Below are 12,960 nucleotides of genomic sequence, written 5' to 3'. Positions count from 1 at the left end.
CGAAGTTCTAGTAACTTGAAAAACAGAACGTATTATCTGCAATTTTTTCCCGTAACTATCCTACCACTGGGTTGCATTCATATTACTATAAATAAACTATTTTTGTTCTTTCAAGTTAACAAAAATTTATCTTTTATTTGGCAGTTTTGGTGAAACCTGTGGTGCTTAATTAGAAAAGAAGATCTCTTTCCTACGATTATATGGAAATGGTAGGTCAGCCGAATAAAACTTAACTATTTCTTTAGTACTTACGTCAATCATCATCTCCCATTCCCTAAGTTTTTCAGGGAGGTTCAGTTCTTAGATCAGATTGCCTATCAATGTGGCGCCTGGTGATGATGGCAGTAATAGTTATCATTTAATGAGGATCTAGTTAACAAACGGTAAAGGTTTTCCTCTTTGACCATCAACTCGATTCATGCATGCCAAGGGCGAAAATCATGGTTCTTTCTTCCATGCGTTTCATGTGCTTCTGATATCTGCAACATTTGAAGTTGTTGGAAGAAAGATCATCCATTCTGACTCGCAAACTCTCTCCTCCCTGGAACGTGAAACTTATTATTTTAAAACACGGAGAAAGTTAATCCGGATAGTTCAAACCTCCATCGACTAGTTTTGTTTCTGAAAGCCTCAACAAATCAAGTAGGCAGAAGACGTCGACCTGAGCTGGTCGAGTCGATCAAAGCCTATCTGCTGCTAGTTTTCGTAACGACTCGTCATCAAACTTATCTTCTTAGTTTTTTATGAACTGAATGGCGTGGAAACAGTATTCTCTCATTGCCTTCTTAGCGTGCAGAGAGGAGAGGAGAGAAGAAAGACGAAGTGACATGCAGAGATGAAGAAAACTGGCATATAAATAAAAAGGAATTATTCATTTTAGATTACCAATTTTCTTTGTATTTAGACCGTCACTTTTTTCCAGAACAGGATATGTGTAAGGGGGGTGTTTGGTCCCCAGAAAAAAAAAAAAACAAAACATCCTTGATTCTTTGCTGAAGAAAAAATTCCTGATGCAGGGTGTACGAAAATTTTGATTCGTGGACAAGCCATTTATGTTTAAAGGACTTTTAATTTTTTCGAAGGTAATTTTGTCATGCGGACTTTTCCTTTTGCATTTTCAATGTTTCATCCTTATAGGGCTGGGGCATAGCCAAGAGCAGGCTTGCCGAATTTTCAAAAATTAAAAATCACCATATAAAATTTAGCATAAAATTTTGAAAATCACATGGTAGTGGTGCTTGCTAAAAAAAAAAAATCTACCTGGGTGCTTTGTATATATAATGAAAATGTTCGTGATGCTTGAAATAGATTTGACAAAAAGGTTAACTAAAGGTAACAATACTTCTAGGCCAAGAAATGAAAAGTTGGTTCTCCCTGTGGACCTATAACCTACATCTCTCGCCCACTCCTAAAAATAGGTGTCATGTGATGCAACACGCGTGCATATAAATAACCAGCTTCGATGAAATCACAATTTTCCATAAAAACTGAAAAGTAACGGGCCGCAGTGAATCAGTGATGTGATATGCTGTGTGGGCCAAACATATGAATAATGCAATGCGCTCTGGTCTGGTGATTAGGTAGTAAGATGATGCATTGGTGGTTTTTGGGGAAGTCACCATTAAAATCCCATGGGGTCACACTTTCCTCAAGCTAGTTAGTTAGGTTTGTAATTGTATAACTTTGGGTCTTATAATAGAAGTGCACTCCGAGAGCGTTTGATTCGCACCCATAAAGGACATATTTTGGTAGATCATACAAAACCTGCTTATACTGGTGCACAAAGTTTTCGTGCGTTAATGATGAAAATAATTCAAGTTCACCAAAAAGAAAAGATAACTTTTTGTAAGCACAAAAAATGGAAATAAAAAAAAAGTAAAAAGAATAGTAAGAACATTCCCTTTTTAAAAGTTACAAAAATGTCTCCTCTACTCTTACAGCGTATGTGGGTTGCATGCCTCTAACGGCATATGCAACTCACTCCCAGATCATACTGCAAATACACTTGCATAATGCACAGATTCCCAAGTAACAGAACAAGGATACAAATGGGAGGGAGACATGCAAAATGCTTTACATTTAGAAAAGTGTCTCTTTGTTGATCAAGCATAATTGGTGGGGCTGGTATATTAGTGAGAGCCTGGTCGTCACTCTAGTTGATGAGTGTATTACAGGTCCACTCGTAGCAAGAAGCAGCCCTAAACTCTTCAATTAAAGGGAAGAAGGAGTAGAGTTTGAACTGAACTGACGGAGCCTAATCGAGCTTCCATCCTTTGAATGTCCTTAAGGAGCCTAATCGAGCTTCCATCCTTTGAATGCATCAACTCAGCTCGATCATTGCCTCAAATTGGACTCAAGTTGGTCAGCCCATTGCGGAACCCAAATTTCAGCACAAAGGTCCATTGAAGTAATTTTTGGATCCCTTTCGCAACCAAAACCTTATTTTCCTTAAACATTTTTTTTGCCAGTCCCTGGTACGTTTAGATTAGGCAGATGGTTGAGGAGGCACAGTGATATCAAACCCTTGAACGGAATATTCTGCCAGGTGCACGATGCAGTGCCCAAGGTTTGAGGCACTGCAGTAACAAGTGGCTGTGTACAATTAATATGTTGATCTGCACATTTAGATACAAATGAGTCATGACTTTATAGTCAACAGAATGGAATAGTGAACGAATATACATGAACAGCTTTATTATATTTGCCAAAGAATCATATGTAACTGGATGAAGCGGCGGAGCATTTCCTACAGGTAACACTTCCAGTGAAGCTTTAGTTGACAGACTTAGGGGATCCCTGTTGTCGAATCCTCCTTTCTTCAGACAGCAATTTTGCAAACCTTCACATTTTGAACAATTTACAAAGTGTTAGTTGTTCTGAAATTAGTTATTCGGAAAATATGTTTGGTAATGTTCTGGAATACTCATGCACCAAGAAATGAAATCATCCTGGAATCTCAAATGCATGGGAATTTAGTTGCCAAGCTCTCCCTTTCCCATCTCTGAGACCAAATCCTGCACGGATTTCTAGCACATTCCCGTGCATGTTCATGCATGCAAGGATCCATCGCAGATAGACACATACCTGATGATTGCGTCTTTGTTGGTGCCCTCATCCAAAGTGGGCTCGAACACACCAGTCTCCAAGTTCACACGTGAAACTGGTTTTTCTAAGAGGGCTTCACCAACTTTCACCAAGTTTTCTAGGTTTTCCTTGGTGGAAATATCAACCGATGAAGTATCACCACTCAAAGTATCATCCTGCAGCGACAGAAAACAGATTATCAATACTCGATGTCATTTATAGGTGTTCACAATGATGGGTTCCACTATCTTTTCCCTTAATTTTGAGAACCAACGAGAATATTCAATTGACAAGCATTTCTAGCATACCTGGATTCGCAAGTAGTTTTTCTCGGAATTGAGTGCTTGGAAGACTACGGAGAGATGGAAATCTACCATGTCGTTGCTGGCATGAGTGAATGTGTCGATCAGTGGGCTGCTCTGACCGTTCAACAGCCATCCCAGGACACCCCATTTTGCAGCTGACTCTGCACTGTATTTTCCCTCCTTCTTTGCAGCACCTGTCCCGAGTGAGATGACCAGAAACTTTCCATAGTCTGTAGGTTTAACAGGGAAAAAATTTGGGTTTTGTTGGAAGATCTCCCGCGAGACCTCACTCACAGCCACCAATGTCTGCACCAAAGCAAAGATGAGATAATACACAAATATATCAAATAAACCAGACCACATGTAAGGCATTGACCTGTAGATGTTACCAAAATCATGATCTAATGTCATGCCAATCAATCAACTTAGTGAATCCTCGGTTGATCTAAACAATCAGATGGACCCTTGTTTGCAAGAACACAATGAGGATCAGAACGGCTAGGGTCGACTTACAGGATTATTAGCAGCGACACCACCATCAACAAGGTTGAAGCTCCTAAGAGTCTCCCCCTTTTCATCTTTGGTTTCAAATTCGTATGCAGGAAGGTACGTGGGGGCAGCAGACGTGCCGATGCATATGTCCGATAGCAGTGCATCTTTAGCAGGATCATCTTTGAGCTGCGCAAAAGCAGCAGAAATGAAAAGCTTCAATCCCCAAAAATCTATAGGCTGATGATCTTGATTTTTTTTCCTTTTCTGCATTAAATCTTGTAAATGAAGCCATTAGTATGTATGGTGCTGGTCATAATCATGATTGTTACCCGACAAGATGAAAAAATTGTAGGCTGAAGAAGTTTGATGTCGAATGTTGGGATGACCACATTTGTCAGTGTTTGATTCAACTTGGTGTCTTCAAGTTTGTCTTTGATGAGCTTGTGGAGATATCTACCGTCATATTTTGGTCCGGCAAATGCACTTATGAGCTCCTTCTCCTTGCTCAACGGGCCGCTGCATTCCCTCGCGGAACAAATTTAAATAAAATCGGAATATATACGAAGCAACTGACCATAATGAACATAAAAAATATCTTACTTCCAAGCCTAACGTTTAAATTGGTTATATGAGAAACTGTAACAAGAATTACTTTGATTGAGGGAATATCTTGGGGCAGTTCTCCAGATAGAAGGGGACTATATCCTTAGCTGCATAGAGAGGTCGGTTGTCTGCACCAGGCGCCACAATCATGGCGGCCACGAGACCTCCCGTGCTTGTCCCTGCTATTACGTCGAAATAATCAGCAATCCTTGCATTCTCGCCATCTAATTCCTGTTCATGAGGAAAAACCGTTAGCTATTAGCTTTTTCTTTTTCATTTTTGCAGTTGACAAAGAAGGATCATTTTCTTAACTATCGGTTTGATTGAGGAAGGTCGAGCATGTCCAAAATCTATGCATGATAAATTCCGTCGCCAATCCCGGAGCAAAGATCCCCAAAACGAAGCTTTCACCTTGTAGATTTTTTGGGTTCCCAAGATAAAAGCCCCCCTACATGCTTAGAGTAATAAGGTACATGGACCTTTTTATGCCATGAAAAATGCACTATTTCAACATCATCTTCCTAATGTAGACGGGATTCATGACTCGTATGATGATGAACTTGGGGAGTTGACTGTTGCAGAGAAAGAGAGTTCAACCGTTGAAAAAACCTCAGAACGAAAAAAGAAAAAATGAAATGAAACAGGCCAGATCAAAGATATATATATATATATATATATATATATATATATATATATATATATATATAGATATATATAGAGAGAGAGAGAGAGAGAGGAGGGGATGTTAATGTTGTTTTACTTGAAGCTGTGCTTCAAGGAAGTTGAGGATTGTCCCTGGGATGATTCCTCTGACTCCACCACCGTCTATGCTCAGAATGGTAACCATCTTTCCATAGGTCAGTGGCTGTATTAACTGAGAAGATTGTGATGTTGCAGCCATGATTGATCTCTCTGAACTCAAGATATAAAATTACAAATATATGTGTGTGAAAGAGAGAGAGAGAGGGAGAGCGAAAGGGTGTGATCTCAAAGCTTTGATCGGTAGAGCGAGTACTGTATAGGCGAGGTGGTAAGAGGAGAACGGCAGGCTTTCTGGATGATCGACGGGGATTGCCAGATGAAGCATTTTCTGTTGGTATATATAGAGAAGCAAGCAACAATCGAAAGCGGCCTTCTTCTTGCAGGTGATCCTCTACTGATGAGGTCAACCAGACTCTCTCCAAACTCCGAACTCCATCTCTCTTCCGTTCAATTCTGATGGATGGACCCCCCACACCTCGTCGTTTCTACGTCTTCCCACCCACTTTTCATTTTTGAAGTTTAATTTGACGCCTTCAACGAGATTGACTGTTTAATAAACGGCTAGATTTAGCGGCCTGTGCACCTACAGCCGTTCATCTTTGACTAATTGTCTTCCCTCTTGCCACGTCTTTTCGGTTTGAGGCGTCTGACCCTTAATTTTGTGGATTACATTAAGAACCAGTGGGCTAGAGGTTATCCTATTCTAATTGTGTTCAAAACGATAATGTATTGCATTGATTAGATGTGAAATATGTTATCCATGGTATTAAATTAGACTGTGTGCTGTGAAACGTTGGAGGATCTCGCCATCCAAACGGTTAGTTAGATCTCTCAATGGGTTCCTCATTTTCATAATGAACATTAAATATATTATGTTTGCAACTTGTGAGAATCTGCTACGTCTATTTTGTGGGCTTTCTGTTCGAATATGTATATTATATCATTGATTCTAAGATTTTAAATGACATTTACCGGCATCAAATGAAAATCCTTTATCTTTTCTATGGAGGGTCTCATTGTTCTTTTTTCCTTTTGAGTGTATTTTTCAATTTTTTTTTTGGTAAAATCGTAGAACGGAGGAGGAGAGGAAGAAAGGAAAGAAGGAGAAAAATAAGAGAAAGGAAGAGGGGTTTCATCCATTTCATTCCTGTCAGTTAACAGGGGGACCGTCGACTGGTGCTGCTCAATGGTCATGGACCATCGGGCAACACCGGCCGACGGTCTGTGCGTCATCGTCAGCCAGCAGGAAGAGGAGAAACCCCTCCCCTTTCCTCCTCCTCCCCTCCCTCACTCTCCTCCCTTTCCTTTTATTCAGAGGAAGGGGGAGACGTTTTTCCCGCCGTCGCCGGTCAACGGCACGTAGGCGGTCGGCCGGCACTGCTCGAAGGTGACTAACTACTGGGCAGTGCCGGCCGACTGCCTGCGGAAGGGGAGAAACTCCTCCCCTTTCTTCTGAACGATAGCGAAGGAAAGGGGGATCCCTTCATTGCTTGATGGCGGTGCCCGTTGGTCGGTCGGCCGGCAGCCATAAGTATGATTAAAAAATTATACAAAGAAAAAGAAATGAGAGTCCTCCATCCTCTTAAATAGAGGTACTTGGGAGGGGAGGGGGCCACCGTCCGGCGGTGGGGGAAGCAAACCCCTCCCTCCATTCTTCCCACGACAGAATGGAGGATAAGGAGGATTCTTCTCTCACCCTCATTGGCGGTGCTCAGGCTGACGGCCGGCGTCGCCAGACAGTTCGATTGTCGGGTGGCGCCTTCCGTCGGCCTGAGCACCGTCATCAGACGACGGAAAAAGGTGGATGGAGGCAGTGGAAAAGGAGTGGCATGATTAAAAAAATAAAAAATTATTTTAATGAAAACATAAACATTGTAAAAAAAGCTTAAATGATAATCATTCATTAAAAAAATAGATAACCACCTTCTTTTGATGTCCTTAATGACAACTATAACTACAGTCATCATTCGATCACTACTGATCAATCGTTGCCATTTGCCTTGAACTTATCTAAAATCACCATTGTTTATTTTGATGACTGATGGTCGATAGCATTGGAGAAATAAAATATGTGGCGTAGGCCGTCCAGTAATAGCAGAAAGAACGTCCGACTGGCAACCAAAATCGTATGGGACTTGACCTCTTAGCCCATCTCATCCCTTTCGTTTCTCAATGACTACGAAACCTACCACTCCTTGTTTATTTCTTTTTTCTCGTTTTCTAATGATTTGGAGCTTCTTCATCATTTCTCATCCTCAGCTGTTCAGCAGATCAAAAGATAACTACGGAAACTTCTCAGTTGGTTTAATATGAGAAAAGATGAATCCGGAGTGTAGGTATTGAACGAGAATATTTTTCACTATAGCCAACGACTTTCAGTTGATGATGACAAAAATTTGAACCCACTAGATTAAACAATTGGAAAGTTCAGAAGAATAATACTCCAAAGCAAATACAAAGCAAGTCTCTCAGCCTCGAAGAATCGTAGGCCGAGATCAGATGTGTTTCCGGTGTGGTTTTCCAGTCTAATATGTTTCACTTGTTGATCCCACCATGAGGCGACTCTTCCTTTCTTTTGACAGTTTCTCTGCAAACCTACAACTTAGAAGTTTATAAGAGTGTTGTACAATTAAATAAAATCCAATGGAGCAGTAGTGTAGAGTCTCCCATCCTACCTTGTTAGTGCATCTTTGTTGGTGCCTTCACCCTTTATGGGCTCAAACACACCAGTCTCCAAGTTCACACGTGAAACTGGCTTCTCCAGGAGGGCTTCTCCAGCCTTTACCAAGTTGACTAGGTTTTCCTCGGTTGATATGTCAACAGATGTTGCATCTCCCCTTAAATTGTCATCCTGTCCCCACAATGACATACTTGCAAGTTGGGTTAAATATATAAGATCATATTAACATCTTGCATAAAGAGATCGAATCATATCTTCAATAAGTTTGGCCCCATTAGTATGAAGAAACAAGTTCCCTTCTTCCTTCAACAGCCACTTTTGGTGGACGTTGGTTAAAAATTTACTGACATCCAGGATAAGTGTTGATATAAAGGTTTACGGATGTTTACTTAGATGTCGGAAAAAAAGAACTATTAACAACATGCTTGCATGTTAGTAACAATCAATGTTTACCTATGGGTCGTGTGTGGTCGCGTTAGTGATGGACACCTACACTAACACATTGAGCATTGTGTCAGTGGTGATTTTTACTGACACTATCTTTACGTATGATGAAAGAAAACGTCAATAAAACCTTTACCAACGTGTTGCCATGTTTCACCGACATATTCTGGCCGTCGGTAATCGTAGGATTTTTGTAGTGTAGCACCAAAATCTGGATTTTAGATTTTGATTATTAGAAACACTCTCAAGTAGATAATTGTTATGTTCTCACGATAAATGATAAAGCTTCACTTTTTGTCCGTGAGGTTCGTGGTAGATGATAAAGAGGCCAAGTCTCCTTGGAAAATTAAGCATTACCTGGATTCGCAGATAGTTTTTTTGTGAACCAAGTGTTTGGAAGGCCATGGAGAGGTGGAAATCAACCATGTCAGCGCTTGATTGAACGAATGTTTCGATTAAAGGGCTGCACCTGCCATTCAACAGCCATCTCATTGCACCCCATCTTGCAGCTGATGCAGCACTATATTTTTCCTCATTCTTGGCAGATCCCGTCCCAAGAGAGATGACCAAATACCTTTCCTTGTTGGGTTGTGCCGTGAAAAAATCCGGATTCTCTCTTACCATTTCTCGGGAAACTTCACTCAATGCCACCAAGGTCTTCAATCATAGAACAAAAGGTCGTTAACAAATGATGTAAATATGTCAGCAAGTTCCACATATGCATGCACATTCAAACTTTGGAAATTGTAGATGTTAAAACAAATAACGTTGTTCAATAAAAGTAATATACCACAGAAATCATCAAACAAAAAGAAAAAATAAACTGCAAGGAACAAGAGCAATATACCAAACACAAGATATATGTGGCTCAGCAATATGCATGCTTACATCCACCGGCAAAGAAGGAGTATGGTTCCACTATTAATCAATTCAAAGAAAGGCTATAAGAGGAAATACAATAAATCCCTCAAAACCCAAATCGAATAATGTCCTAGAAAGAACCCAACGAGAAGAAAATAATAAATTTCTCTCTCTTGAAAGGAAAAAATATAAGAAAAATACCGTAATTAATACCTCTAAGTCAAAAATGGAGCTTTAACTGTAGATGGCAAGCCAAAAGGTTTCCTTCTCTTCTTCTTTCTCTCACTTCTTTCTCAAGAAAGAAATTCCCACACAGGGGAGCGTTTTACCATTTTGTTCATTACTCCACAAATTATGGCTTATTCCATGAAGTCTCAAATATGAAAAAGTAATTATTTTCTCATGTGGGGTTCAACTCGTTCAAGGCACACGCAACACTAGACCATTTCATTCTTTGTAAATTCGTATCTAAGTCACATGCATGTAAAGTATTAATTACTAATTTTTGGGATATTGCCCATTATATCATATCCATGCTAAGTCTCTGTCAAAAGGACTCCACAGATGGTTTTTGGAACCTAAATGCACAAATTGTTGCGATTACATTTTATTCGATTTTTTTCTCAATAACGAGGGATCAGATAAGCTCCCACCGGACAGCATCTTGCCAATTCCATGAAAAGGAACTTGAAAAAAGGTTTTAGAGTTTCACCGGATTATTAGCGGCAACGCCTCCATCAACAAGATCAAAGCTCCTAAGGGTCTCTCCCTTTCCATTTTTGGTTTCAAAATGGTGGGCAGGGAAGTAAGTGGGAGCAGCAGACGTGCTGATGCATATATCAGACAGCAGTGCATCTTTAGAAGGGTCGCTCTTCAGCTGAGTAACACAACAACAAACAAACCTCAATTAAAAACTGACAAGTCTTTCCGTATATGTGAGCACATTATGAATTAATAATAATTATTACTATGTGATCATGAGTTGAGGGAATGATAATTAATGGCGGCAACCTGATACGAAGAGAAGATGGTAGGCTGAAGAAGTCTGATATCAAACGTTGGGATAACCACATTAGTCAGCGTTTGGTGCAACTTGGTATCTCCAAGCTGGCTCCTGATCAGCTCGTGGAGGTATTGGCCATCATATTTTGGTCCTGTTATTGCACAGATGAGCTTCTTGATGTTGCTCCATAGGCCACTACATTTCCTCAAGAGAATCGCGCAAAGAAATATCGTTATACAATGAACTACAACTAGCTTACACCTTTGCTTGATGGAGCAAATTAGGCCAATTACCTAGACTGAGGGAAGATATTGGGGCAATTCTGCAGATAGAAAGGAACGATATCCTTGGCTGCATAAAGCGGTCGGTTGTCTGGACCAGGTGCAGTGAGCATGGCGGTCACAAGGCCACCTGTGCTTGTCCCTGTTATGACATCGAAATAATCAGCAATCCTCACGTCCTCTCCATCCAACTCCTGTTCATGATGAAACCAGAGTCAATTTGCGTGATTTAGTTCACTCTACAGATACGAGTAAACAGTTTCCTCCCATGATCTTTGCGGTAATGGTGCAGTAGTACCTGAAGTCGTAGCTCAAGGAAGCTGAGGATCGTCGCTGGGATGATCCCCCTGATTCCACCCCCATCAATGCTTAGAATGGTGATGAGAATAGCAGAAGTTGGTGGCTTGCTGGGCGTAACCGCTGCCATGGAGAGCGAGAGAGAGAGAGAGAGAGAGAGAGAGAGAGAGAGAGAGAGGACAAACAAGTACGAGCAAAGCTGGAAGCACAAGATCTGCAGTTTGGAGTCTGGACTAAAACAATATTGGAAGCAGATTTGATGTGAACAATAACGGTATTGAGATGGGAGGTGCAACCTTCTATGGTATTTATAGAGCGAGAGAAGACATGAGAGCCTGTTCCAAATCATGACAGAGAAAGATCGCCATTTAGGCCGAACAGATCAAACTTCCTAAGTTCACTGGTTTTGAAGAAATTAAACAAATTTAATTTTCAAGTGAAGCATGCGGGAAAGTAGTCAAGTTCCATGCATGATAGCTCATACAGCACTGCCACAAACACGGACCTATATCGGGCCCAACCATGCACGGAGGAGCTCACTGTAACTAAGTGCGCTTCCAATGGCCATTCCTTCCTTGAACAGCAAATACTATCAATTAAATTGCATAATTATTAAGGAGACTGAGGGGTCGTTGTTTGTCGGTAAGGATACTTTGTTTGTGAGTGGTGAAGCATTGTTACCTAAGCTCAAGGTTGCACCCTTGCCAATTGCAGATACCCATACAACTCAAGACCCAAGAGGCAAGGGAGGTTCCTTGGGTAGATTGAGTTGGGTGCGCCATTATAAGTATATACGCCCCAAAGGTAGGGGAACATTTTAATAACTTTTTAAAGGAGTATGTCGGTTATAGTCTTTCTATTTTTTATTTTAATTTTTGTCTTGCCAAAAAAATTTCTTTTTTTATGTGATTGAAGGGCATTTTCATCATATGACCAGGTTAGGCCTTTGGATCAGTTTTATAAAGGGTGGGTTGTTACCCTCTCCTTCACCTGGACTTCTAATGACCCACTTTTCTCCAGTCTCAAATAGGCCTTGCGCTTTTGACGTTTATAAACTTGCAAAGTTTATAAGGACAACTAAGAAAGCAAAAAAAAAATAGCATATGGTAAGAAAACAGACGCAATTATGGAGCTTCTTGCTTGACAATATATATCTCATTAGCTACAGTACCGAGCTTTGGGTTGTGGTCAACAAATCAAGCCGTGAACCATCTAATTATGTTCACTGTTATTTAATACAGCAATAAATCGGAAGATTTGGAAAAGGTTGTGTTCAAGAAAATGCAGCTGTGGGAGGAAATGACGGCGAGAGAGATTCTTTCGTGAAAGAAATTGAAATTGGTCATCTAAGAAAGCTGACGATGATGTTGACAGAGAAGTACAGCATGGCCACATATTGGATAAGTTGGTGATGGCGCCAGCTTCACTATGTCACGAACTAGCTAACAAATGAGAATGTCAAGAAAAGCATTTGTGGCCCTCTCGAATTATTGCTGGAGATGATGACTGCCCTTGTACATGTTTGTGTGCGTCTGCGCCTCCAGGCTAAAGCGATTGTGTCTTGAACACTTTGAAAAGGAACTGCAAAGAGGACTCCTAGGAAGAGGCTTTCAGTCTTTGCAGGCCAAGAATGATTTTCCTGGAAAAGCGTCCGCCGGTCATGCCCGAAAAGAATGTAATGTTCCTGAAAGAAAATCAAAAGCCCTGGGGCGGTCAGAAATTGGAAGGAGGAAATTGCAGAGAACATACATGGATAACAGAACCGAAGCTCAGCAAAGTCCTCTTCCCATGTAGGCGCAGGAAAGATGACACGATTCCCCAAAAAGAATTGGAGATTGATTTATACAATTTTTTTTTCCATCTGATATGATGGCAGAAATGTTCTCAGCTTGGTTGAAAATCCATGGGTCACTGTTTATTTGTGTTTCTTGCCAAAGAAAAACACCACATACAAAGCAGAAACCACACCTAGTCAAAAGTTTTGAAAAGGTAGAAAAATAGAACTTGATTGCGAACTTGTTCAATGTAGTTTGGAGAGGAATATTTTCGTTTCCTCCCCATTTCAAGTTTGCACTCACTCAAGTGTTGGCACCATGCTTGCAGACAGACCATGCAGACCGCCTTTAGGTCATTATTTTTTCAATAAGG

At 40.7% G+C, this 12,960-nt stretch overlaps 2 protein-coding genes across 3 annotated transcripts; both read right to left on the bottom strand.

Moving 5' to 3' along the window:
- Positions 1–2,772: 2,772 nt before the first annotated feature.
- On the bottom strand, positions 2,773–5,497 carry LOC116259586 (patatin-like protein 2). The gene is made up of 7 exons (XM_031637442.1): positions 5,245–5,497; positions 4,534–4,715; positions 4,211–4,397; positions 3,903–4,067; positions 3,393–3,695; positions 3,085–3,260; positions 2,773–2,839 (listed from the first exon to the last, which is right to left on the bottom strand). Exons 1-7 carry the CDS (start codon positions 5,383–5,385, stop codon positions 2,773–2,775), a joined length of 1,221 nt encoding a protein of 406 aa, XP_031493302.1. The 5' UTR covers positions 5,386–5,497.
- A 1,848-nt stretch (positions 5,498–7,345) lies between these two features.
- LOC116258462 (patatin-like protein 2) lies at positions 7,346–11,109 on the bottom strand. 2 transcript variants are annotated; one of them, XM_050078982.1, is made up of 7 exons: positions 10,814–11,109; positions 10,528–10,657; positions 10,243–10,429; positions 9,944–10,108; positions 8,728–9,027; positions 7,922–8,097; positions 7,346–7,841 (listed from the first exon to the last, which is right to left on the bottom strand). In XM_050078982.1, the coding sequence occupies exons 2-7, from the start codon at positions 10,626–10,628 to the stop codon at positions 7,772–7,774; spliced, it is 999 nt and encodes a 332-aa protein (XP_049934939.1). In that variant the 5' UTR covers positions 10,629–10,657; positions 10,814–11,109; the 3' UTR covers positions 7,346–7,771. The 2 variants fall into 2 exon arrangements, with proteins under 2 accessions (XP_049934939.1, XP_031491486.1); XM_031635626.2 differs by having other exon boundaries at positions 7,513–7,841; positions 10,528–10,709.
- Positions 11,110–12,960: the final 1,851 nt, after the last annotated feature.

The sequence above is a fragment of the Nymphaea colorata genome, chromosome 8 (assembly GCF_008831285.2).
Source record: "Nymphaea colorata isolate Beijing-Zhang1983 chromosome 8, ASM883128v2, whole genome shotgun sequence".
NCBI lineage: Eukaryota > Viridiplantae > Streptophyta > Magnoliopsida > Nymphaeales > Nymphaeaceae > Nymphaea > Nymphaea colorata.
The sequence above is the reverse complement of the archived record's forward strand: the minus strand, read 5'-3'. Positions and strand labels throughout refer to the sequence as shown.